Source organism: Salvelinus alpinus, chromosome 13 (genome assembly GCF_045679555.1).
Source record: "Salvelinus alpinus chromosome 13, SLU_Salpinus.1, whole genome shotgun sequence".
Taxonomy (NCBI): domain Eukaryota; kingdom Metazoa; phylum Chordata; class Actinopteri; order Salmoniformes; family Salmonidae; genus Salvelinus; species Salvelinus alpinus.
This window is the reverse complement of record NC_092098.1, coordinates 58402812-58424957: the sequence shown is the minus strand read 5'-3', so window position 1 is coordinate 58424957 and position 22146 is coordinate 58402812. Positions and strand designations below refer to the sequence as shown.

The following is a 22146-nucleotide window of genomic DNA, read 5'->3' as shown; positions in this document are numbered from 1 at the left end:
CTCAGGAGGCTGAAGAAATTCGGCTTGTCACCAAAAGCACTCACAAACTTCTACAGATGCACAATCGAGAGCATCCTGTCGGGCTGTATCACCGCCTGGTACGGCAACTGCTCCGCCCACAACCGTAAGGCTCTCCAGAGGGTAGTGAGGTCTGCACAACGCATCACCGGGGGCAAACTACCTGCCCTCCAGGACACCTACACCACCCGATGTCACAGGAAGGCCATAAAGATCATCAAGGACAACAACCACCCAAGCCACTGCCTGTTCACCCCGCTATCATCCAGAAGGCGAGGTCAGTACAGGTGCATCAAAGCAGGGACCGAGAGACTGAAAAACAGCTTCTATCTCAAGGCCATCAGACTGTTAAACAGCCACCACTAACATTTAGCGGCCGCTACCAACATACTGACTCAACTCCAGCCACTTTAATAATGGGAATTGATAGAAATTATGTAAAAATTTACCACTAGCCACTTTAAACAATGCCACTTAATATAATGTTTACATACCCTACATTACTCATCTCATATGTATATGTATATACTGTACTCTATATCATCTACTGCATCTTGCCATCTTTATGTAATACATGTATCACTAGCCACTTTAAACGATGCCACTTTATGTTTATTATTATTCATCTCATATGTATATACTGTACTCTATACCATCTACTGCATCTTGCCTATGCCGTTCTGTACCATCACTCATTCATATATCTTCATGTACATATTCTTTATCCCTTTACACTTGTGTGTATAAGGTAGTAGTTGTGGAATTGTTAGGTTAGATTACTCGTTGGTTTTTACTGCATTGTCGGAACTAGAAGCACAAGCATTTCGCTACACTCGCATTAACATCTGCTAACCATGTGTATGTGACAAATAAAATTTGATTTGATTTGAACCCGATGGTCATTCTGACAGAGCTCCAGAGTTCCTTTGTGGAGATGGGAGAACCTTCCAGAAGGACAACCATCTCTACAGCACTCCACCAATCAGGCCTTTATGGTAGAGTGGCCAGACGGAAGCCACTCCTCAGTAAAAGGCACATGACAGCCCGCTTGGAGTTTTTCAAAAGGCACCTAAAGAACTCTGACCATGAGAAACTAGATTCTGAAACCAAGATTGAACTCATTGGCCTGAATGCCAAGCGTCATGCCTGGAGGAAACCTGGCACCATCCCTACGGTGAAGCATGGTGGTGGTGGCAGCATCATGCTGTGGGGATGTTTTTCAGCGGCAGGATCTGGGAGACTAGTCAGGATCAAGGGAAAGATGAACGGAGCAAAGTAGAGAGATCCTTGATGAAAACCTGCTCCAGAGTGCTCAGGACCTCAGACTGAGGCAAAGGTTCACCTTCCAACAGGACAACGACCCTAAGCACACAGCCAAGACAACGCAGGAGTGGCTTCGGGACAAGTCTCTGAATGTCCTTGAGTGGCCCAGCCAGAGCCCGGACTTGAACCCGATCGAACATCTCTGGGGAGATCTAAAAATAGCTGTGCAGCGACGCTCCCTTTCCAACTCCTTCCATCAGGAAAACGACCCTAAGCACACAGCCAAGACAACGCAGAAGTGGCTTTGGGACAAGTCTCTGAATTATCTTCAGTGGCCCTACCAGAGCCCGGACTAACGTCTCTGGAGAGACCTGAAAATAGCTGTGCAGCAACACTCCCCCTCCAACCTGACAGAACTTGAGAGGATCTGCAGAGAGGAAATGGGAGAAACTCCCCAAATAAAGGTGTGCCAAGCTTGTAGCGTCATACCCAAGAAGACTCGAGGTTGTAATTGCTTCTAAAGGTGCTTCAACAAAGTACTGAGTAAAGGGTCTGAATACTTATGTAAATGTAATATTTCAGTTTTTATTTGTAATACATTTGCAAAAATATCTAAGAACGGTTTTGGATTTGTCATTGTGGGGTATTGTGTGTAGATTGAGGGAAAAAACTGTCTAATCCTTTTTAGAATAAATCAAAATGTATTGGTCACTTAGCAGATGTTATTGCAGGGGTAGCAAAATGTTTCTAGCTCCAACAGTACAGTAATATCCCAAAATATCGCAACAATACATACATATCTAAAGTAAAAGAATGCAATTAATATAATTTGGATGAGCAATGTCAGAGCGGCATAGACTAAAATACAGTAGAATAGAATACAGTATATACAAATGAGATGAGTAATGCAAAATATGTAAACATTATTAAAGTGACTAGGCTGTAATGTAACAATGTTGTAGAATAATAGTGAAGACATCAAAACCATAAAATAACACTTATGGAATTATGTAGTAACCAAAAAAGTGTTAAACAGATCTAAATATATTTTATATTTGATTTTATTCAAAGTAGCGACCCTTTTGCCTTGATGTCAGCTTTGCAAACTCTTGGCATTCTCTCAACCAGCTTCACCTGGAATGCTTTTCCAACAGTCTTGAAGGATTTCCCACATATGCTGAGCACTTGTTGGCTGCTTTTCCTTCACTCTGCGTTCCAACTCATCCCAAACCATCTCAATTGGGTTGAGGTCGGGTGATTGGCGTATCACTGCAGAATTCTGTGGTAGCCATGTTGGTTAAGTGTGCTTGAATTCTAAATAAATCACAGACAGTGTCAATTTCTGAGGCTGGTAACTCTAATGAACTTATCCTCTGCAGCAGAGGTAACTCTGGGTCTTCCTTTCCTGTGGCGGTCCTCATGAGCCAGTTTCATCATAGCGCTTAATGGTATTTGCGACTGCACTTGAAGAAACTTTCAAAGTTCTTAAATTTGCCGGATTGACCTTCATCAAATCAAACTTTATTTGTCACGTGCGCCGAATATAACATGTGTAGACCTTACCGTGAAATGCTTACTTACAAGCCCTTAACCAACAGTGCAGTTCAAGAAAGAGTTAAGAAAATATTTACCAAGTTAACTAAAGTAAGAAATAATACAAAGTAACACAATAACATAACAATAACAAGGCTATGTACAGGGGGCACCGGTACCGAGTCAGTGTGCGGTGGTACAGGAACGAGGTCATTTGTACATGTAGGTGGGGGTGAAGTGACTATGTATAGATAATAAACAGCGAGTATCAGCAGTGTAAAAAGCAAATGGAGGGGGGTGTCATTGTAAATAGTCTGGGTGGCCATTTCATTCATTGTTCAGCAGTCTTATGGCTTGGGGTTAGAAGCTGTTAAGGAGCCTTTTGGTCCTAGACCTGGCACGCCGGTACCGCTCTGCGGTAGCAGAGAAAACAGTCTGTGACTTGGGTGACAGGAGTCTTTGACAATTTTATGGGCTTTCCTCTGACACCACCTAGTATGGATGGCAGGAAGCTTGTCCCCAGTGACGTACTGGGCCGTACGCACCCCCCTCTGTAGCATCTTACGGTCAGATGCCGAGCAGTTGCCATACCAGGTGGTGATGCAAACAGTCAGGATGCTCTCTGGTGCAGCTGTAGAACTTTTTGAGGATCTGGGGACCCATGCCAAGTCTTTTCAGTCTCCTAAAGAGGAAAAGGGGGTGTTGTGCCCTCTTCACGACTGTCTTGGTGTGTTTGGACCATAATAGTTCATTGGTGATGTGGACACCAAGGAACTTTGAACTCTCGACCCGCTCCACTACAGCCCCGTTGATAATGGGGGCCTGTTCGGCCCGCCTTTTCCTGTATTCCACGATCAACTCCTTTGTCTTGCTCACATTTAGGAAGAGGTTGTTGTCCTGGCACCACACTGCCAGGTCTCTGACCTCCCTATAAAAATAAGCTGTCTCATCGTTGTCAGTGATCAGGTCTACCACTGTTGTGTCATCAGTGAACTTAATGATGGTGTTGGAATCGTGTTTGGCCACGCAGCTGTGGGTGAACAGGGAGTACAGGAGAGGGGACTAAGCACACACCCCTGAGGGTCTCAGTGTTGAGGATAATTTCTCTTTGCTTATTTGAGCTGTTATTGCCATAATATGGACTTGGTCTTTTACCAAATAGGGCTATCTTCTGTATACCTCCCCTACCTTGTCACATCACAACTGATTGGCTCAAACGCATTAAGAACGAAATAAATTCCACAAATTAACTTTTAACAAGGCACACCTGTTAATTGAAATGCATTCCAGAGGACTATTTCATGAAACTGGTTGAGAGAGGCTACTTTGTACAATCTCAAATTTTAAATATATTTCTTTAAAACTTTTTGGGTTACTACATGATTCCATATGTGTTATTTCATAGTTTTGATGTCTTCACTATTATTTTACAATGTAGAATATAGTGAAAATAAAGAATTACCCTTGAATGAGTAGGTGTCAACTTTTTACTGGTACTGTATATATTTTTCTTCTTTATTTTAGACACATACAATGAGATGTTATATGTGTGACAGCAGTAAATATAATGGTAATGTGATATTTCCTTCCTCTCTTCTCTCCTCTCTCCGCTCTCTCTCCTCTCTCCGCTCTCTCTCCGCTCTCTCTCCTCCTCTGTCCTCTCCCTCTCTCCGCTCTCTCTCCGCTGTCTACTTCTCTTTCTCTCTCCTTCTCTCTCTCTCCTCTCTGCTCTCTCTCCTCTCCTCCTCTGTCCTCTCCCTCTCTCTCTCAGGTCCTCTCCTCTGTTCAGAGCGTTCTTCATTCCCTTCCTCTCTGAGCATCACACCACATACACAAGATACGTCATCCTGAAACCACGACGACCAAAGCAGCCTCGCAAACGCAGCCACGCCTGACCTCTGATCCCTGACCCTCAGCTCTGAAGTCTGTTCCCCCTCTACCCCCCCCCCCCCCCCCACCCCCACATCTCCACCCATTCCTCTGTCCAGTGTGTTTTAAAAGATTTCTGCCCCTTTAAGAACATAAGTCATGTGGGTGTGAAAGAGACATGTCCTGACCATCAAATGTGTGAAAGTGATGTTGACGTGTGTGATAGCGTAATTAAGGTGTGTGTGTGTCAGAGAGTGAGTGTACGAGACTTTAATTGTAGAATAAAAACCTCTAAGTAAAGCAGACTGAGTTCAGATACCTTTATTTAGGGAGTACACACACTTTAATCAGTGGCAACCATAGTTCTCATTTCCTTGTAATCTATTCAAGTTTTATTGTCCTGTGTACAAGGACAGTGAAATGCCTTTCTTGCAAGCTCTTCCCCAACAATGCAGTAATCAATAACCTTAATAACAGTAGTACAATCATTAAACTATAAATAAAATAGAATAACAGTAGTACTATAAATAAAATAGAACAAAAGGTTAACAGAAGATATACAGTATCCTGAACTGTAACAACAGCAAGGGGAGGAGAAGGGGGGACTGGGGGAGAAAGTTGGATGATGGGGACAGGTAGAGGAGAGAGGGGGGAGGAGGAGTGGGGGAGAAAGGTGGAAGCTGGGGGGGAGTAAGTTGGAGGATGGGGGAGAAAGGTGGAGGGTGGGGGATGGGGGAGGAGGAGAGGGGTGGAGAAAGGTGGAAGAGGAGTGGGGTGAGTTTTATTTTTTTTATTTTTTTTTATTTTTTCATTGATCATCCTTGATGTTTCTACAACTTGATTGGAGTCCACCTGTGGTAAATTCAATTGACTGGACATGATTTGGAAAGGAACACACCTGTCTATATAATGTCCCACAGTTGACAGTGCATGTCAGAGGAAAAACCTGGCCATGAGGTTGAAGGAATTGTCCGTAGAGCTCTGAGACAGGATTGTGTCGAGGCACAGATCTGCGGAAGGGTACCAAAACATTTCTGCAGCATTGAAGGTCCCCAAGAACACAGTGGCTTCGATCATTCTTATTTGGAAGAAGTTTGGAACCACCAAGACTCTTCCTAGAGCTGGTTGCCCGGCCAAACTGAGCAATCGGGAGAAGAGCCTTGGTCAAGGAGGTGACCAAGAACCTGATGGTCACTCTGATAGAGCTCCAGAGTTCCTCTGTGGTCAAGGACAACCATCTCTATAACACTCCACCAATCAGGCCTTTATTGTAGAGTGGCTAGATGTAAGCCACTCCTCAGTAAAAGGTAAATGACAGCCCGCTTGGAGTTTTCCAAAAGGCACCTAGAGGACTCTCGGACCATGAGAAACAAGATTCTCGGGCCTGATGAAACCAAGATTGAACTCTTTGGCCTGAATGCCAAGTGTCACGTCTGGAGGAAACGTGGTGAAGCATGGTGGTGGCAGCATCATGCTGTGGGGATATTATATGATATATATCAGTGGCAGGGACTGAGAGACGAGTCAGGGTCGAGGGAAAGATGAAGGTTCTCCTTCCAACAGGACAACGACCCTAAGCACACAGCCAAGACAACGCAGAAGTGGCTTTGGGACAAGTCTCTGAATTATCTTCAGTGGCCCTACCAGAGCCCGGACTAACGTCTCTGGAGAGACCTGAAAATAGCTGTGCAGCGACACTCCCCATCCAATCTGAAAGGGCTTGAGAGGATCTGCAGAGAAGAATCAGAGAAACTCCCCAAATACAGGTGTGCCAAGCTTGTAGCTTCATACCCAAGAAGATTCGAGGCTGTAATCACTGCCAAAAGTGCATGTAAATGTAATATTTCTGTTTTTGCTTTGTCATTATGGAGTTTTGTGTGTAGATTGATGAGGATCCACGGCATTTTATCAATGACAATTAGAATGGACAGACACACCATGACGAGATCCTGAGGCACATTGTCGTGACATTCATCCACCGCCATCACTTCATGTTTCATCATGATAATGCACAGCCCCGTGTCGCAAAGGATCTGTACACAATTCTTGGAACCTGAACATGTCCCAGTTCTTCCATGGCCTGCATACTCACCATACATGTCACCCATTGAGCTAGTTTAGGATGCTCTGGATCAACGAAGAGGAGTGGGACAACATTCCACAGGCCACAGTCAACAGCCTGACCAACTCTATGCGAAGGAGATGTGTCGTGCTGCATGAGGCAAATGGTGGTCACACCAGATACTGACTGGTTTTCTGATCCACACTCATACCTTTTTTTAAGGTATCTGTGACCAACAGATTCTTATCGGTGTTCCCAGGCAGGTGAAATCCATAGATTGGGGCCTAATGAATGTATTTAAATTGACTGATTGCCTTACATGAACTGTAACTCAGCAAAATCATCGTAATTGTTGCGTTTATATTTTTGTTCAGTATATATGAGGTAGATATGCACATAAATCGGAATAAAGTAACAGTAAACAGTAGCAGCAGCGCATTTGGTGAGTCAAAAAGGTCAATACGAATAGTCCGGGTAGCTACAGTTGAAGTCGGAAATTTACATACACTTAGGTTGGAGTCATTAAAACTCGTTTTTCAACCACTCCACAAATTTCTTGTTAACAAACTATAGTTTTGGCAAGTCGGTTAGGACATCTACTTTGTGCATGACACAAGTAATTTTTCCAACAACTGTTTACAGACAGATTATTTCACTGTATTTGTAATGGCTGTCAAAGTCGTTCTCCTCCTCAGACGAGGAGGAGCATGGATCGGACCAAGATGCGGATTGGTAATTGTACATGTTTAATGTAAATAACAAGAAAACACTACAAACTACAAAACAACAAACGTGACATACCTCAAAACAGTCCTGTGTGGTCCAAACACAGACACAGGAAACAAACACCCACAAAAGCCTACTGCCTATGGCTACCTTAAATATGGCTCCCAATCAGAGACAAATGAATGACAGCTGTCTCTGATTGAGACCCAATCTAGGCAGCCATAGACATAACTAGACAACCTAACAAACACTATCCCATACACATACAACACCCATAGACTAACCAAACACACACAACATACAATGCCCACCCCAACTCACGCCCTGACCAACTAAACATAATCAAAATAACATAAAAATAGGTCAGGAACGTGACATAACCCCCCCCTCAAGGTGCGTACTCCGAACGCACCACCAAAAGTCTAGGGGAGGGTCTGGGTGGGCATCTGTCCACGGTGGTGGCTCCGGCTCTGGACGCTGTCCCCACACCACCATAGTCATTCCCCGCTTCCGTATCCCCCACCCAATGACCACCCTCCAACTAAACCCACCTAACATAAGGGGCAGCACCGGGATAAGGGGCAGCACCGGGATGAGGGACGGCAGCTCCGGGCTGAGGGACGGCAGCTCCGGGCTGAGGGACGGCAGCTCCGGGCTGAGGGACGGCAGCTCCGGGCTGAGGGACGGCAGCTCCGGACTGGCTGGCGGATCCTGGCTGGCTGGCGGATCCTGGCTGGCTGACGGCCCTGGCTGGTCATGGCTGGCTGACGGCTCTGGCTGGTCATGGCTGGCTGACGGCTCTGGCTGGTCATGGCTGGCTGACGGCTCTGGCTGGTCAGATCTGGCGGAAGGCTCTGGCTGATCCGGTCTGGCGGAAGGCTCTGGCTGATCCGGTCTGGCGGAAGGCTCTGGCTGATCCGGTCTGGCGGAAGGCTCTGGCTGATCCGGTCTGGCGGAAGGCTCTGGCTGATCCGGTCTGGCGGAAGGCTCTGGCTGATCCGGTCTGGCGGAAGGCTCTGGCTGATCCGGTCTGGCGGAAGGCTCTGGCTGATCCGGTCTGGCGGAAGGCTCTAGCGGCTCCTGTCTGGCTGACGGCTCTAGCGGCTCCTGTCTGGCGGACGGCTCTGTAGGCTCATGGCAGACGGGCGGCTTTGCAGGCTCATGGCAGACGGGCGGCTTTGCAGGCTCATGGCAGACGGACAGTTCAGACGGCGTTGGGCAGACGGGCAGTTCAGGCGCCGCTGGGCAGACGGGCAGTTCAGGCGCCGCTGGGCAGACGGGCAGTTCAGGCGCCGCTGGGCAGACGGGCAGTTCAGGCGCCGCTGGGCAGACGGGCAGTTCAGGCGCCGCTGGGCAGACGGGCAGTTCAGGCGCCGCTGGGCAGACGGCAGACTCTGGCCGGCTGAGACGCACTGTAGGCCTGGTGCGTGGTACCGGAACTGGAGGTACCGGGCTAAGGACACGCACCTTCAGGCTAGTGCGGGGAACAACAACAGGGCACACTGGACTCTCGTGGCGCACTCTAGGCCTGGTGCGTGGTACCGGAACTGGAGGTACCGGGCTGAGGGCACGCACCTTAGGGCGAGTGCGGGGAGAAGGAACAGTGCGCACAGGGCTCTGGAGACGCACAGGAGGCTTGGTGCGTGGTGCCGGAACTGGAGGCACTGGGCTGGAGACACGCACCATAGGGAGAGTGCGTGGAGGAGGAACAGGGCTCTGGAGATGCACTGGAAGCCTGGTGCGTGGTGTAGGCACTGATGGTACTGAGCTGGGGTGGGAAGGTGGCGCCGGATATACCGGACCGTGAAGGAGGACACGTGCTCTTGAGCACCGAGCCTCCCCAACCTTACCAGGTTGAATGGTCCCCGTAGCCCTGCCAGTGCGGCGAGGTGGAATAGCCCGCACTGGGCTATGCAGGCGAACCGGGGACACCACCTGTAAGGCTGGTGCCATGTACGCCGGCCCGAGGAGACGTACTGGAGGCCAGATACGTTGGGCCGGCTTCATGGCATCCGGCTCGATGCCCAACCTAGCCCTCCCAGTGCGGCAAGGTGGAATAGCCCGCACTGGGCTAAGCACGCGTACTGGGGACACCGTGCGCTTTACCGCATAACACGGTGTCTGACCAGTACGACGCCCTCTCACTCCACGGCAAGCCCGGGGAGTTGGCTCAGGTATCCTACCCGGCTTCGCCACAATTCCCCTTTAGCCCCCCCCCCCCAAGAAATTTTTGGGTGAGCCTCTCGGGCTTCCAGCCTCTCATACGTGCTGCCTCCTCATACCAGCGCTCCTGGGCTGTGGCTGCCTCCTTCTCCTCCCGAGAGCGGCGATTCTCTCCCACCTTAGCCCAGGGTCCTTCTCCATTGAAAATTTGCTCCCAACTCCATTCCTCCTCTCTCCATTGCTTTAGTTCTTGCCCTCCTTCCTCAATCCGCTTGGTCCTGTTGTGGTGGGTGTTTCTGTAATGGCTGTCAAAGTCGTTCTCCTCCTCAGACGAGGAGGAGCATGGATCGGACCAAGATGCGGATTGGTAATTGTACATGTTTAATGTAAATAACAAGAAAACACTACAAACTACAAAACAACAAACGTGACATACCTCAAAACAGTCCTGTGTGGTCCAAACACAGACACAGGAAACAAACACCCACAAAAGCCTACTGCCTATGGCTACCTTAAATATGGCTCCCAATCAGAGACAAATGAATGACAGCTGTCTCTGATTGAGACCCAATCTAGGCAGCCATAGACATAACTAGACAACCTAACAAACACTATCCCATACACATACAACACCCATAGACTAACCAAACACACACAACATACAATGCCCACCCCAACTCACGCCCTGACCAACTAAACATAATCAAAATAACATAAAAATAGGTCAGGAACGTGACAGTATTACAATTCCAGTGGGTCAGAAGTTTACATCCACTAAATTGACTGTGCCTTTAATCAGCTTGGAAAATTCCAGAAAATGATGCCATGGCTTTAGAATCTTCTGATTGGCTAATTGACATCATTTGAGTCAATTGGAGGTCTACCTGTGGATGTATTTCAAGGCCTACCTTCAAAACAAATTGTAGACATCCACATCCTTGGGAGCAATTTCCAAACGCCTGAAGGTACCACGTTCATCAGTACAAACAATAGTATGCAAGTATAAACACAATGGGACCACGCAGCCGTCATATCGCTCAGGAAGGAGATGCTTTCTGTCTCCTAGAGATGAACGTACTTTGTTGCGAAAAGTGCAAATCAATCCCAGAACAACAGCAATGGACCTTGTGAAGATGCTGTAGGAAACAGGTACAAAAGTATCTATATCCACAGTACGAGTCCTATATCGACATAACCTGAAAGGCTGCTCAGCAAGGAAGAAGCCACTGCTCCAAAACCGCCATAAAAAAAGCCAGACTACGGTTTGCAACTGCACATGGGGACAAAGATCGTACTTTTTGGAGAAATGTCCTCTGGTCTGATGAAACCAAAATATAACTATTTGGCCATAATGACCATTGTTATGTTTGGAGGAAAAAGGGGGGTGCTTGCAAGCCGAAGAACACCATCCCAACAGTGAAGCACGGGGGTGGCAGCATCATGTTGTGGGGGTGCTTTGCTGTAGGAGGGACTGGTGCACTTCACAAAATAGATGGGATCATGAGGTAGGAAAATTATATGGATATATTGAAGCAACATCTCAAGACATCATTCAGGAAGTTAAAGCTTAGTCGCAAATGGGTCTTCCAAATGGACAATGACCCCAAGCATACTTCCAAAATTGTGGCAAAATGGCTTAAGGACAACAAAGTCACGGTATTGGAGTGGCCACCACAAAGCCCTGACCTCAATCCCATAGAACATTTGTGGGCAGAACTGAAAAAGCATGTGCGAGCAAGGAGGCCTATAAACCTGACTCAGTTACACCAGCTCTGTCAGGAGGAATGGGACAAAATTCACCCAACTTATTGTGGGAAGCTTGTGGAAGGCTACCTGAAACGTTTGACCCAAGTTCAACAATTTAAAGGCAATGCTACCAAATACTAATTGAATGTATGTAAACTTCTGACCCACTGGGAATGGGATGAAAGAAATGAAAGCTGAAATAAGTAATTCTCTCTACTATTATTCTGACTTTTTACATTCTTAAAATAAAGTGGTGATCCTAACTGACCTAAAACAGGGATTTTTTACTGGGATTAAATGACAGAAATTGTGAAAAACTGAGTTTAAATGTATTTGGCTAAGTTGTATGTAAACTTCAGACTTCAACTGTATATACACTTGTCTTCCCCATGTACTTTTTGTATTGATTTGTTGTTAATAAAATGTTTAAGAAAGGGCTAAAGTTGGCTGGCTTGCTAGCTACTTCCAGACACAAATGAAAGAACATCTCACTCTGACCATTTTACTGGCCCTAGCAGAGCTGGTTAGGATGTTTTCATGTTGTCTATAGCGTTGGTGACTGTAACTGCGCTGCTGTCAACAATTTAATTACGTTTTTTTGCCAACGTTTACTGACACCATCATATTCAACATGTGTTGAGCGTTCTTAAATTCCTCAGTTATTCTGTCTCTGGCACACTCAGTCGAGAGTGCTCTGAAATCGGAGTAGATAGCCAGAGTGAATTAACTGTTATTTTTCTATAGGTGTATTAATACTTATTATTAATACAAAGTAATACTTATTATTAATACTGTAATGAAACAGGCAGGGAGCAGATCTCGAACCCTCGACCTTCTAGCCCGAAGTCCAGCGCGCTATCGACTGCGACAAGGATATAAAGCGGCAGAGTCGACGATATATGCGCTTATAAACCCAGGGTCGTTACACAACTCTCTCCTTTCAGAGGGCGTCCTTGCGCTGGCTTGTGACGCAACGTCTTATAGGAACGCGCTCACCAGCCGAGGACATGCATGTTCGTGGATGCAAGGTCCGATCACTTCTGACACCAATGTAATGAAACAGGCAGGAAGCAGGTAGACCGATGTCCAGCGCGCTATCGAATGTGCCCCAAAAGCACGCTCGTGCGGCGGAGTCGATATCCACGCTTATAAACCCAGGGTCGTTACAATACTTATTATTAATACTTATTTCCAAGTGAGAAAGGTCTTAGGAATGTGTGTATATGTATATATAGATGTGTGTGTATATATATATATTTATATATAGATGTGTGAATATATATATATATAGATATGTATATATAGATGTGTGTATATATATATATATTGTACTCTTGATTCGTTTAATGAAATAAAACATAAAATAAAAACATTTTAAAGTAAATTTACGAACGCACCCATAGGTTTTATGTTGACGGATCCGCTGTTTGCGCACAGAGCTGCGTGTTGTGTCACATCGCCAAGGAAACGCTTGACAATAAAGGAGCGTGCAGGAGATCTGTCCGCAAGTTCAGTTCACGCTGTCAGCAGGTAAGACGTGTGTAGGTAGAAATGTAGATATTTACTTCAGGCCATTACCAACTAAATACATCACGTTGTACCGTTTATCCCGGTCAAAAGGGACCTTTATACATTCCGGGGTGGAAATTAGGTTTACTGTTTGGAAAATATGATCCAGTTTCTACCGGGGCCTGTGTGTGTGTGGTCGTGCAATCTTGTTCTCCTTGCCATTGAGATGTGAATTACAGAAAGGATATTTGATAGGATAGATAGATATGATTAGGCTGGACACATTACATCTTTAACAACGCTTTTTTCTGATAACTAGTTCATTGCATCTGCCGTGGAGCCCAGTTTCATAAAGTTACAATATGTCCCAGCTGCTTGGTGTAGTTTTGAAGTAACTGGCATTTTTCAAACTGCTCCCTGTTAGTAGTATTGAACTCCGTGGAACCAACTTCCTTCAGAACGTTCAGTCCTTGTTCTGCGTCACAACGCCTGCTTCGCTGCAGCCGGTAACGATACCTGCACACGTTAAACTCGTAGGATCACCTCATCTAATTTATCATTAACAAGGTTACAGCTACTTGACGCGCAAACTCATTGTTCACCTGGATAAATGTTGTGTTGGCCAACATATCTCTGGCTGGCGCAAAGTGATCAAACGGTAAACATGTTCTGGTCATGGTTAACCATATTTTATTTCAGAAAAATGTGTCAACCTTAACAAAACGCATGTCCCTGTCCTCTTTTTCAAGATGTGGCCGATTTAAACAGCCAAAATACATTTTTTAAATTAAGAAATACACTTTTTGACTATTTGTTATTTCTAAATGGCTGCTGGATAATTTGATGGATAATTTGATATGCGTCGAAATCGTTGTTGGTAGGCGTCGAATTGAGCGAATACTGCGCAGGTTCACTGCGTTGCAAGCAATATGGATAGGTCTAGCTCATTGAATTGTAGATCTGACGCAGCTGCTACTTCAGATTATGAGCCTAGTCGCGAATGAGGTATGAAGTAACCAGAGAAGGCCTTACAAACCCTAAACCTAACAATCAATCAAATGTATTTATAAAGCCCTTTTTACATCAGCAGATGTCACAAAGGGCTACACAGAAACTCTAACCCTACGTATAACCTATTTTAGCCTTACCCCTAACCCCTAATTCTAGGGTAGGGTGGACTAGAACACTATTAGAAACTATTTTAGTAATAATATAATGTTAGTTAACACCATTGTAGATAGCATTTTATTAGTTATTTTATTATATTTATTATTGTAAGGCAGAACACTTGATTAACAAGCAACATTTGTTTTATTTTTCAATTGTGGTTTGAACTGGGTGACCTAGTAACCTCTATGTGAAAGTCCAGCAATAAGCGTGGGATGGGTGGGGCAGGTTTGAGACTGATCTAAGGAATTGCAAGAAAAATACACTCTTTCTCAGCTGCCTCACCAATGTCTTTATGTAAATTAATAACTTTGAATTGCTAAATATTTCCAATACATGGCAGCATAAGACCACGAAGCATCAGTTATAGGCTACAAGCAAATCAAATAACATTGTATTGGTCACATACACATGGTTAGCAGATGTTAATGCGAGTGTAGCGAAATGCTTGTGCTTCTAGTTCTGACAATGCAGTAATATGATTGACATGTCCCAAGATTTTCTAAAATGGTCACTCATTTCTTTACAGCTAGCTATATATCTCGTATTAGGCCTGTGTTGCTTTTGGAAGAGCAAAAACATTGTGACTATAGCAGGTATTATAAACTGGGTGGTTCTAGCCCTGAATGCTGATTGGCTGACAGCTGTGGTATATCAGACCGTATACCATGGGTATGACAAAACATATATTTTCACTACTCTAATTAAGTTGGTAACCAATTTATAATAGCATTATGGCACCTCGGGGGTTTGTGTTTATATGGCCAATATACCACGGCTAAGGGTTGTATTCAGGCACTCCGCGTTGTGTTGTGCGTAAAGAAATATCCCTTAGCCGTGGTATATTTGCCATTTCCCACGCCCTCTCGGGCCTTATTGCTCAAATGAACCCCGGTCAAATAATCACGAGTCAGATGCGCTAACCTCAACCCTAGTATACATGCATTATAAATACAATACTAATATGTCATATCGCCAGTAAACAGCCTCGGAATAGAAAAGACGAGTCATCTTCCAGTCCGCCAATAAATTACATAATGTAACCCTCGCGGTTAGCAAATTTACCTCAACATGCCCCTCGCTTCCACAAGAATGCTGAGTGCTCGCCACCACTGACGGCACAAGCTTTTGCGGGGCTTGTTGAGTTGGCTACTTGTGCGATAAGGCAGAGCGGGTCAATGCTGGTTGATAAATTTGAAAACGAATGTACGAGGAAAATATTTTTTTTGTCAACCAGAAGTGACTGAATTCATGTTCAGGCTTATTGACAATCCTTAATAGTACTTTCTTATTACCTTTATTTAACTAGGCAAGTCAGTTAAGAACAGATTCTTATTTTCAATGACGGCCTAGGAACAGTGGGTTAACTGCCTTGTCCAGGGGCAGAAAGACAGATTTTTACCTTGTCAGCTCGGGGATTCAATCTTGCAACCTTTCAGTTACTAGTCTAACGCTCTAACCACTAGGCTACCTGCCTCCCCAATGAAGTATAATATAAAAATATGAGCATAAAAACAGGTAATAATAAACATGAATCATCATTATCTTCACAGTAATCTGTTAAATGCTTTTTCAGTCCTTCCTCTTGCGTCAGCAGACTGCTGTATCCAGGGAGAAAACTAAACGAATCTTCTGAAATTTGTGGTCTTATGCTGCCATCTATTGGAATTATTTAGCAACTGCAGTTGGAATGAATAATTAGTATGTCCTTTCTAAAGTAGTAATTACTCAGAATTGCAAAATATAACATTTGACAGTTTATTGTATCACGTACAACCATAAAATAACAATTTGTAGCATAACAAACAATGAAACGGACAAACCAAACTACCATACATTTAGATAATTATATAAAAAATAACTTTATTTATATGCCAAAGTAACACCCCCTTAACATATAAACACAGACACTGAAAATAAGCTTTTGTTTTTATAAATCTGGTAGGTCTCAAAAGAGCCTTTGGTTTGCTGAGCAGTTCATTTTCAGGAGTGTGCTGCCTGTCATCAGAGGAGGAGATCTGTGAATAATTAAAAGTTAATAAGTTATTAGTTTACAATTACATTTGACTCATTTAGCAGACACTCTTATCCAGAGCGACGAGGGTTAAGGGCCTTGCTCATGGGTACATGGAAAGAGTTTTCACCTAGTCGGTTCGGGGATTCGAACCAGACACCTTTCGGTTACTGCCCAACGCTCTCAACCACTAGATTACAAACCACTAAATGTTAAACACAAAAAGACAAATGGTCGTACATGAATGGTAAGCTGGTTAAATAAAAGACTGCTCTTAGAACATTCAGCCTGCCATTGTTTTGGGGAAATAGGGACATGTCTGTCTATTTCGCCAAATATCTTAAAGTATCTATTTTAATGGTTTGAAGTTCGACACCATTTTAATCAGGATAACCTATTATTTCTAATGATGTAAGTTTGGGCAGCATACAATGCTGTTACCAATTGCTTTAGAACACCTACTCATTCAAGGGTTTTTCTTTATCTTTACTATTTTCTACATTTTAGAATAATAGTGAAGACATCAAAACTATGAAATAACACATGGAATCATGTAGTAACCAAAAAAGTGTTAAACAAATCAAAATCTGTTTTATATTTGAGATTCTTCAAATAGCCACCCTTTGCCTTGATGACAGCTTTGCACACAAATCCCGCTATGCCCTCAGACGAACCATCAAATAGGCAAAGCGTCAATACAGAACTAAGATTGAATCCAACGACACCAGCTCTGACGCTAGCCAGATGTGGCAGGGTTTGAGAACGATTACAGACTACAAAGGGAAACCCAGCCACGCTCTGCCCAGTGACACGAACCTACCAGATGAGAGAAATACCTTTTATGCTCGTTTCGAGGCAAGCAACACTGAAGCATGCATGAGAGCACCAGCTGTTCCAGACGACTGTGTGATCACGCTCTCCGTAGCCGACGTGAGCAAGACCTTTAAACAGGTCAACATTCACAAGGCCGCGGGGCCAGACGGATTACCAGGATGTGTACTCAAAGCATGTTCAGACCAACTGGCAAGTGTCTTCACTGACATTTTCCCTGGCCGAGTCTGTAATACCGACAGTTGAAGTCGGAAGTTTACATACACCTTAGCCAAATACATTTAAACTCAGTTTTTCCACAATTCCTGACATTTGATCCTAGTAAAAATTCCCCGTCTTAGGTCAGTTAGGATCACCACTTTATTTTAAGAATGTGAAATGTCTGAGTAATAGTAGAGAGAATGATTTATTTCAGCTTTCATTTCTTTCATCACATTCCCAGTGGGTCAGAAGTTTACATACACTCAATTAGTATTTGTTAGCATTGCCTTTAAATTGTTTAACTTGGGTCAAACAGTTGTGGCAGGCTTCCACAAGCTTCCCACAATAAATTGGGTGAATTTTAGCCCATTCCTCCTGACAGAGCTGGTGTAACTGAGTCAGGTTTGTAGGCCTCCTTGCTCGCACACACTTTTTCAGTTCTGCCCACAAATGTTCTATAGGATTGAGGTCAGGGCTTTGTGATGGCCACTCCAATACCTTGACTTTGTTGTCCTTAAGCCATTTGGCCACAAATGTATAAGTATGCTTGGGGTCATTGTCCATTTGGAAGACCAATTTGCGACCAAGCTTTAACTTCCTGACTGATGTCTTGAGATGTTGCTTCAATATATCCACATAATTTCCCTGCCTCATGATGCCATCTATTTTGTGAAGTGCACCAGTCCCTCCTGCAGGAAAGCACGATGCTTGATGCTGCCACCCACGTGCTTCACAGTTGGGATGGTGTTCTTCGGCTTGCAAGACTACCCCTTTATCCTCCAAACATAACGTTGGTCATTATGGCCAAACAGTTCTAGGATGAACCAGACTTGTGGAGGTCTACAATTTTTTTTCTGAGGTCTTGGCTGATTTATTTTGATTTTCCCACGATGTCAAGCAAAGAGGCACTGAGTTTGAAGGTAGGCCTTGAAATACATCCACAGGTACACCTACAATTGATTCAAATGATGTCAATTAGCCTATCGGAAGCTTCTAAAGCCATGACATAATTTTCTGGAATTTTCCAAGCTGTTAAAAGGCACAATCAACTTAGTGTATGTAAACTTCTGACCCACTGGAATTGTGATACAGTGAATTATTAGTGAAATAATCTGTCTGTAAACAATTGTTGGAAAAATTACTTGTGTCATACACAAAGTAGATGTCCTAACTGACTTGCCAAAACTATAGTTTGTTAACTTTTTAGGGATAGGGGGCAGCACTTTCACTTTGGATGAATAGCGTGCCTATAGTGAACTGCCTCCTACTCTGTCCCAGATGCTAATATATGCATATTATTATTAGTATTGGATAGAAAACACTCTGAAGTTTCTAAAACTGTTTGAATTATGTCTGTGAGTATAACAGAACTCATATGGCCGGCAAACTTCCAAACAGGAAGTGGAAATTCTGAGGCTGGTTGATTTTCAACTCATCGCCTATTCACATCCCAGTAAAATATGGATCTGTTCGCACTTCCTATGCCTTCCACTAGATGTCAACAGTCTGTAGAACGTTGAATGAAGCCTCTAGTGTGATGTGGGGCCGGATGGCAGCTATTTGAGTCAGTGGTCTGGCAGAATGCCAGTTCCTGGTCATGCGCTTTCCTCATGATATCGCCATGCGTTCCATTACTTCTGTAGACAAAAAGGAATGCTCCGGTTGGAACGTTATTGGATATATATGATAACAACATCCTGAAGATTGATTCTCTACTTAGTTTGACCAGTTTATTCGACCGGTAATATAACTTTTTGAAGTTGTCGTCCAAGTTCGCCTGGACCGGCGCCAGCGTTTGGACATGTGAACTAAACGTGCTAGCAAAAGTAGCTACTTGGACATAAATATTTGACATTATCGAACAAAACAACAATTTATTGTGGAAGTAGGATTCCTGGGAGTGCATTCTGATGAAGATCATCAAAGGTAAGGGAATATTTATGATGTAATTTCGTATTTCTGTTAACTCCAACATGGCGGAGATCCCTGTGCCCAAGTAAGTGAAGGTAACCTGCCTAAATGATTACCGCCCCGTACCACTCACGTTGGTAGCCATGAAGTGCTTTGAAAGCTGGTCATGGCTCACATTAACCTCCAAAATACTCACATCAACAGCATCCTTCCGGACACCCTAGACCTACTCCAATTTACATACCGCCCCAACAGATCCGCAAATGACGCAATCTCAAGCGCACTTTCCCACCTGGACAAAAGGAACACCTATGTGAGAATGCTATTCATTTACTACAGCTCAGCATTCAACACCATAGTGCCCACAAAGCTCATCACTAAGCTAAAGAACCTGGGACTAAACACCTCCCTCTGCAACTGGATCCTGGACTTCCTGACGGGCCGACCCCAGGTGGTAAGGGTAGTCAACAATACATCTGTCACGCTGATCCTCAACACTGAGGCCCCTCAGGGGTGCGTGCTTAGTCCCCTCCTGTACTCCCTGTTCAATCATGACTGCATGGCCAGGCACGACTCCAACACCATCATTAAGTTTGCTGACGACACAACAGTGGTTGGCCTGATCACTGACAACGATGAGACAGCCTGTAGGGAGGAGGTCAGAGACCTGGCAGTGTGGTGCCAGGACAACAACCTCTCTCTCAATTTGTGAATGACAAAGGAGCTGATTGTGTACCATAGGAAAAGGAGGGTCGAACAGGTCCTCATTAACATCGACGGGACTGAAGTGGAGCAGGTCGAGAGTTTCAAGTTCTTTGGTGTCCACATCACCTACAAACTATCATGGTCCAGTCACACCAATAGAGTCGTGAAGAGGGCACCACAACACCTTTTTTTTCACCCCGGAAACTGAAAAGATTTGGCATGGGTCCCCAGATCCTCAAAAAGTTCTACAGCTGCACCATCGAGAGCATCCCGACCGGTTGCATTACTGCCTGGTATGGCAACTGCTCAGCATCCGACCATAAGGCGCAACAGAGGGTAGTGCGTATGGCCCAGTACATCACTGGGGCCAAGCTTCCTGACATCCAGGACCTATATACTAGGCGGTGTCAGAGGAAGGCCCAAAAAGTTGTCAAAGACTGCAGTCACCTATGTCATAGACTGTTCTCTCTGCTACCACACGGCAAGCGGTACTGGAGCGCCTAGGACCTTAAAAAGACTCACTAAGAATTAACATAGAGACCAACCCGACGGACAGCGTGAGCTGAATGTTACAAATGGTTAAAACTACAAGACCAGACAGCGTGGAGCGTTGGCTACACGGCTGAAAATGGTGAGACCAAAACATGGCGGGTTGCTGCTGGCGTGTAAAGATGTCGGGAGCTGAACCCTGAATAATCAACCATTTATACCAAAAGACGTGAGACGTTAGTCTACACGTTGAAATGGTGAGAAACTCTGAAGCTCTCAACCTCAACACGAGAAGAGAAGATAATCTCACTTAGGAGACCAGAAACATTCAGTCTGCAGCAGTGCATGTAAAAGAGGACCTAGAACTTTGACTAAAGACACAAGGTGGGAAGGAGAATCCCCAGAGACAACCATTGGTACATCTGAAGTTTCTGTTCTAACAAACACTCCACTCCCAGAGAAACTCTACAAAGAAGAAGGACATTGTGACCTCTCATTGTGACCAGAGCCTTACATCGAGCCACCACCCATAGATGGATCGATTGGTTTCAAGAGAGAGACGAGAGAGAGACACAACAACGCGTAAATATATATTGCATTTCTAATCTGAATGTGTGGTGGTTAGGGTGCTAAGCATTCTGGTTACTGTGAGCTGTCACGTTGTAGTGGCTTCCTTTCCTCTTTACCGTAGCCACTGCCCAAGCCTGAAGCGGGGTTGTTTCGGACGCATACAGTCCACACTCAAGGTTTCCAAACGGCCAAACATTCAATGACATCCAGGGATCCTGGTGCAACACAAATGTTTCTTCTTCTTATATGTAACAAGGAAATTATTCTCCAATCAACTTAAAGCATAGATTACTTGATATGGAAAATACATAATATGACCTGTCTGTCTGTATGTATGTATGTATGTCTGTCTGTCTATATGTATGTATGTCTGTCTGTCTATATGTCTGTCTGGTCAGAAAACTATACCGCTCCCGCGTCTAGCAAGGACTCTCTCCCCCGAAGGCCCAACTTCCTGCCTTTATCCTAACACACTTAACACAGTACAATGAATGGGCAAGAGGGGGGGGGAAAAACTGAGTTACACTAACAACAAATGAATATATCTCAATCAGGTAAAAAGAAATCATAAAGGTACCTAATATTTTATCATATACATTAATATTTAATATATTTACAGAAATGTACATGGAGTTCGGTATGTTCCGTTTTTTATACAAATATGTCCAAATCGTCTCTAACACACGTTGTTCGTAATAATGAATGTCGGACCAAGGCGCAGCGTACTTTGAGTTCCACATCATTTTAATGAATAAAGAGAAACTTAAGCAAAGACAAAACAAAATAAAGAATAAACGAACCGTGACGACGATGCAGTGCTAACAGGCAACTAAACATAAACAATATCCCATAACTCCACAGGTGGAAAAAATGCTACTTAAGTATGAACCCCAATTAGAGACAACGATTACCAGCTGCCTCTAATTGGGAATCATACACCAACATAGAAATTTAAACCTAGAACCCCACATAGAAATAATAAACTAGACTAAAAACCCCTAGTCGCGCCCTGACCTACTCTACCATAGAAAATACAGGCTTTCTACGGTCAGGACGTGACATGGGCGTAGTTTCCAAATGTATGTACGATAAGTTGACTCTCTTTGTCTCTCCCTCTCTATCTTTCCCCACCCCCTTTCCATTGTGTAACAAGCCATCATATTGTGTCAGTCCACAAGGAACTTTTATCTCATGTAAGTCTGTATTCTGTGTTATTATTTAGTTAGTTAATAAATAAATAATGAAATCAATTTGTGTAGTACTGAATATTCAGAAGGGCTAGGGTTCTTGCGGATCCAAGGATTATGCTACGTTCAGAATGAGACTGAGGTAATAATTAATAATTGACTGTTATTAAGAGATATCTGTA

The 22146-nt window shown here is 44.3% G+C and overlaps 2 protein-coding genes and 1 long non-coding RNA gene across 4 annotated transcripts in view; 2 read left to right on the top strand and 1 right to left on the bottom strand.

The window, feature by feature from the left end:
- alg9 (ALG9 alpha-1,2-mannosyltransferase) overlaps window positions 1–4983 on the top strand; it is a 52404-nt gene extending 47421 nt beyond the window's left edge. Inside the window, exon 15 of one of the 2 annotated variants that reach the window (XM_071339914.1) lies at window positions 4586–4983. In XM_071339914.1, the coding sequence (XP_071196015.1) occupies window positions 4586–4709 (124 nt within the window). In that variant the 3' untranslated portion in view covers window positions 4710–4983. The remainder of the gene's footprint in view (window positions 1–4585) is intronic. The other variant, XM_071339916.1, reaches the window with a different exon arrangement.
- A 7812-nt stretch (window positions 4984–12795) lies between these two features.
- cfap68 (cilia and flagella associated protein 68) overlaps window positions 12796–22146 on the top strand; it is a 25043-nt gene continuing 15692 nt past the window's right edge. Inside the window, exon 1 of the mRNA XM_071339913.1 lies at window positions 12796–12910. The gene's annotated coding sequence lies outside the window, so the exon portion shown is untranslated. The remainder of the gene's footprint in view (window positions 12911–22146) is intronic.
- LOC139537984 (uncharacterized) overlaps window positions 15766–22146 on the bottom strand; it is a 25246-nt gene continuing 18865 nt past the window's right edge. Inside the window, exon 3 of the long non-coding RNA XR_011667648.1 lies at window positions 15766–16074. This is a non-coding gene — a long non-coding RNA (uncharacterized lncRNA). The remainder of the gene's footprint in view (window positions 16075–22146) is intronic.